We start from the raw sequence: 5,783 nt of genomic DNA on the forward strand, positions 1-5,783 counted from the left end.
TATATTTGTTATCTTTTTCTTATTTATTTATTTAGTTATTTTATAACATAAATTTATAATATAACGAACACAAATCTTTTTGTAAGTCCAATCAAATTAGTATAAGTTTAAGGAAAAAAAATAGACGCGTGCATTAATATTTTTTTAACATAAAATTTTTTGTTAAAATATATAAAAGTTTATTGACATAATATAAAATTTTGTATATAATATATAAATTTTTACTATGAATATAATTTATTGATTAGGTGAATTGATATTTTAGACGTAGTCTTTTAAAAATCTGTGTCGTGTGTAAAAAATGTTTATACTATATACTAGAATTTTTGTACTATATCTATTCTATTAATTAGATATTAATATTCTAATATATAATTTTTTGTATATCAAAATTTTTATACTATACATCAAATTTTTTATATTATATACTAAAATTTATGTGTTAAGTATTTTTTTTTTTGTTGAATGTTAATATAAATATCTGGTCTTTTAAAAATTTATATATTATATATCAAAATTTTTATACTCTAGTTTCTTAAATATATATAAAAAATAAATAAAATGACAACGATGATAATAATAATAAAAAATAAAAAAAGTGGCTAAGTAGCATTAAAAAAAAGGAAAATAATAATGTTAAAAGAATAAGACGATGACAACAGTAATAATGATTATATTATTCGAAAAATAACATAAACAAAAACTAAAAAAAATAATAGTGCGTATGTAAAAAAAAATTATAATTTAATTAAATATTTGATTTAAAAAAATTTGGACATCTAATTTTATTAATAATATAATACATGTATTTTTTACCATATTATTTCACAAATTATATTAAAAAGGTCAATGAAACAATATTTTTTTTATGAATCAGCAAGAGTGACTCAGATGGATCACAAATTCGCAATTATTGTATGCAAATCAGAGTCGGTAAGACGAACCAAAATAAATCACATGCCTCCAAAAATTATTTAATATTGTAATTGTAATGTTAAACTTTATTCTTTTCTTGTGAGAAGTGCCTCATGGATATTATTTCATATTCCACTTGGTAGCAAAGCTGCAAAGGCCATAGTCTGCAGTAACAGTAAAAGGAAAGGCCATCCTCTCTTTATTCCGAAACAACCGTATCTCATCTAGGCCTAATATGAATAAATTTCTTAAATAAATTTAAAAACATTAAATATTGATTTTACTAATCTAATTCCACTTATTTTTAAATTATTTATACTCATAATCTAAATCAATTTTTTTCAAAAATTTTGTTTTTAAATTTATCTAACCAACTTTATTAAAATGTGTTTTAAGTCTATTTCCAATCATTATTTCTTTTTTGGGTTTTTTATTTTTATAAATTAAATAAATATAATAATTACCAAAATAAATAATTTTACAAATATTTACCAAAATAAATATCTTTCTGTGTAAATGAGATAATTTTGTATGTAAAACGAGATATACGTAATTTTTCAATTTTTATATATCTCGTTTACACTGTAAATAAAATATATGTATTTATAAATAATTTAATATAATTTTTTAAAATAATAAAAAATATTAATAATTTTAATTTAACCAAACTCTTAAAAATGGAATGTTTCAAATAATAGAAAAAATAAATTGTTCATTTTAAATAAGAGGAAAAACAAACCATTTATCACGTTAACACGTTTACTTTGAAAACACGTTAACACATTTATAAATACACCGTTAAACTTTTAAACGCCCACTATTAGATTAACTCTTAACAGGTATTATCTAACCAATCAAACTATCTCTTAAATTGTCCACTAAATAACAGGTTATTTAAATTATATTTCAATTTTTTATGTACTCCATACCACAAACAATTTCTGTTTGTTACATGGGAGTATATCAAAATTTAAAATATAATTTAAAAAGAACTCAATGGAGATGGATTGATTGATTTGATGATTCCATTAAGAGTGAATTCAAGATAACCGTGTTAATAGTGTGTAATTTAAAAATTTAACAGTGTATTTATGAACGTGTTAATGTGCTTTCAAAGTAAACGTGTTAAATTATATTTGTAACTACCCATTATTAATGGTGGACAGCACATTTGCTTTCTTCCATATTCACTCAATCTTTTTGTTTTTTTGTATATGAGTACATATAAATTTTATTTATTGCATTGGAGTACATAAAAATTTGAAATATAATTTAAGTAAAAAAAATTTTATATTATATATTAATAGAGTAGTGACCTGCATTAAAACATATCCAAATAAACGTGTTAATAGTGACAATTTAATGATTTCTAAATAAATATGTTAATCCTTATCATTTAAAAAAGACTAAAATTCATCAAACATATTTATTTTAATATTTTCTACCAACCTTTTTATGTACTAATGATATGACAAAAGTTTGGATTATTGATATTATTAATATTTTTTATTATTTTCAATTTTTTTAAAAAAATACATATTGTAAATGAGATACATGTAAAATTATCTCGTTTACAGTGTAAACGAGATAAAAGAAAGATATTTATTTCGATAAATATCTGTAAAATTATTTACTTTGGTAATTATTATATTTATTTAATTTATAAAAATAAAAAATTCTCTCTTCTTTAAATATTTTCTATGAATATAATAGTATTTTGTTCATTCCAATCTGTTTTAAATTCTTTTTCAGACTTATCATTTTTATGAATTTATTTAGAAAAAACATAAAAAAATCAAACAAATATTTTGTACATAAAAAGATACATAAAAAAGGAGAATATTACAAAATAAGAAATGACTCTATTAAAAAAAAATGAAAAACTAACATTTTTAGCAGATAAAATATTACGTAAAAATAATAAAAGACTAGTATTTTTAAGATAAAATATTACGTGAAAAATTGAAAATAGAGGTAGAGAGTCAATATTTTAATAAAAATAAAAAATATTTTTCATAAAATTAAAAATAAAAGTAATAATTTCTTTTATTTTAGAATTAATTTTTTTTAATAGAAGAGATAAAATAAGTTCGCCTAAACTATTTATGTAGAAATTGTTAGTTCATACTACAGTACCTGAGCAAAGGAATTTCCCATAAATGTATACCATTGCTGTGAAAGATAAACCAAGTCCATTAGTAAGGATGGGTTTGCTGATTGTCAAATAACAAACTAATTTTTCTTTATCCAAAGATCAATAAAAGGAACTTTGGAAAGCAAAGCAGTTAGTAACTACTAATCATTGTAATCAATACACAGCTAATAATTAGTATTTAAGTATTAACTAACCAAAGTGTGTAGTTAAGGAAACTTTCTTTACATAACTACCTTAGCTTTTAGCTGTGATAGATCTAAAAAAATTTAACAATAAAAATAAATAATATATAAAAATAAAAATTTAGTATAAATTTATGAGTAATACCCCAAATAGGTCCCCAAGGAATTCACGTTTAGACAGATTTGTCCCCAACAAAATTTAACTAAAATTTTGTCCCTGACCTTCTTAGCTACACACCAAATACGTCCCCACACCAGGTTCAGCCGGTGAAGTCTCAGGTTAACGTCCTACGTGGAGGTAACCTGGCTGACGTGTCGGGTTAAGAGTGACGCGTCACGTGGAGGACACTTTAGTCCCTGTGCTTGCTGGACAAAACGACGTCGTTTTGGGGCAAAGGAGAACGACGTCGTTTTTTAAGAGACAAATAGGTCCCCGCAATGAAGGGCAGTGCAACCAAACGACGCCGTTTTATTTTGGGGGCCAATTTAAAATTAGGTTGTGTAGTTGATGATGGTTTCTGAAATTGATGATGGCTAGTGGAGGGACGACGTCAACTGGAAGTCGGAGACATTGTGGAAGAAGCATGAATGGCGAGTTGAGTGCTGATAGTGGGACGATTCGAATCGGTAGGGGTCGACTGAGAAAAGGAGAACATCCCAAGTGCTTCTGCAGGACATTAGCTATAATATGCAGGTCGCGGACGGCAGAAAATCCGAATAGGTTGTTCTTTGGTTGTCCCTATTTCAAGGTATTGGAGAGTATTTTTGTTGTGTCATGTGTGATAATTGCATGGGTCTTTAAAATTGTTTGCCCTGTTGTTGTTGTGATTGTAGGAGAAACAAGGTTATTGTGAATTTTTTGCATGGTTTGATGAGATTTTTGGGTATGCGATGGAGGATGTAGTGGAAGGGCATAGATTGGCTTCTATGGACAGTGGTGCGGTTGATGAAGGTGTTGTAAGGTTGAATGATTGCTTGGAAGACAGAGTGAAGCAATTGGAAGATTTGTTGTGGAAGAAGGATGGGGATAAGCAATTTGTGAAGAAGCGTAATGTGTTCGACTTTCTTAGAGGTGTAATATGTGATGCATTGATAGGTGTAGTTGTGTTTTGTATATTTATGGTGGCTGTTTAGACAAACTGGATTCTATGTTAATAATCAAGTTATTGTATTGAAATGTATATTCATGGTTAGATGGATATTAGATAGACATGCATTATATTGATTAACTCAATTGTGGTCAAATAGGATAAAAGAAATACATTGCTTTTGGCTTCTTGCAGCCATATATCAAAAGAGTGAAGTAAATGATATTCAAAACATTGTAAGTATATAAGTAATTTGATTCAGTAGCAATATAACTCAAATGAAGCAAAACAAAGGTCTGTTTCCTTCAACATACACCAAAACAAAGGTCTATTTCCTTCAACATACACCAAAAGCAAACCAAACCAAACAAAAGGTCTATTGTATTAAACACAAAGAACACTAAAATAAAACAAACTAAGCAAAGAGGTTCTACTTCCTCAAACATAACAAAATATGGTGTTTATAATAAGTTGGACACTGATTCTTAAAGGGTCATTTCTTCTTAGATTGGTTCAATCCCGGTGTTGGGATGAATTTAAACATTTAAGATGTTGCTGGACTAGTGGTAGCTGCAGTCATATCTGCACCGAGACTCCCCTGTACCTGGGGCCTCCTAATTGTTTGCTTTGGACGTCTGAATGGTTGTTGAGCCTAGAATAAGCAATATTGTTATGAGTTTTTTTCTTACAACTTTCAACATACACATTAATCTAATTACAAGTTGCATACCTTGGGTTGACTTGAGACATTAGTTGTGGCTCGTGAGGTAGGATTTTCAGTTTGAGTGTCATGAGAGGTAGGATTAGGAATTTGCATGCTACCCTCTACAGATCCTTCATTCTGTATGATCAATTATAAGGCAGTTAGGTACCCAAGAAATAACTTATAAGACAATTAAGTCCCTAAAGAGTAACAGTTATGGTACAAAAAGGTCCCCACGTACAGGGGCAATATTCAACTCCACAATATAATGCAAACTAAGACTCTGCAAGTGATGGACATATGCAATAGATGCTACCTGAGATAACGGGGCTGATTGAGAAACAGCCATCTCATGTTGTGGCTGGACCTGCTTCTTCTTTCCTTTGGCCTTTGAAGATGATCCTTGTTGGGGTGCCCCTTTGCATGTTTTGGCATTATGACCAATATCTCCACACTTGGAGCATGTAACTCTGAAGGTCTTCTTGGTCTTTGTCCCATCAGGGCTGTCTTCCACTGCATCAGGTCTCCTTCGCTTCACAAGACGCCCAATTGGTCTCTTAATTTTGGGGGGGTATGGAACTAACTACTCCAGATTTATCCCAATATTCCTCACTGTTGACAGGGCTTATGGAGTGAGCATAGGTAGCCCTGAATGCATCCATCTTCAACCATTGATGGACATATCCCTCTGGTCTATCTCCTCTTCTACCAATTGCAGCCATTGCATGCACACAAGGGAT

General features: G+C 28.6%; 1 protein-coding gene across 1 annotated transcript; it reads left to right on the forward strand.

Moving 5' to 3' along the window:
* The first annotated feature begins 3,782 nt into the window (after nt 1–3,782).
* LOC107460199 (uncharacterized protein At4g04775-like) lies at nt 3,783–4,386 on the forward strand. The gene is made up of 2 exons (XM_016078536.1): nt 3,783–4,001; nt 4,087–4,386. Exons 1-2 carry the CDS (start codon nt 3,783–3,785, stop codon nt 4,384–4,386), a joined length of 519 nt encoding a protein of 172 aa, XP_015934022.1.
* Nucleotides 4,387–5,783: the final 1,397 nt, after the last annotated feature.

Source organism: Arachis duranensis, chromosome 8, assembly GCF_000817695.3.
Source record: "Arachis duranensis cultivar V14167 chromosome 8, aradu.V14167.gnm2.J7QH, whole genome shotgun sequence".
Classification (NCBI taxonomy): Eukaryota; Viridiplantae; Streptophyta; class Magnoliopsida; order Fabales; family Fabaceae; genus Arachis; species Arachis duranensis.

Excerpts from the sequence above, each read along its gene's own strand:
- LOC107460199 (XM_016078536.1), top strand. The coding sequence starts at position 3,783 with ATGGCTAGTGGAGGGACGACGTCAACTGGAAGTCGGAGACATTGTGGA. Across the intron at positions 4,002-4,086 it reads TTGGTTGTCCCTATTTCAAG|GAGAAACAAGGTTATTGTGA; the intron begins GTATTGGAGAGT and ends TTGTGATTGTAG.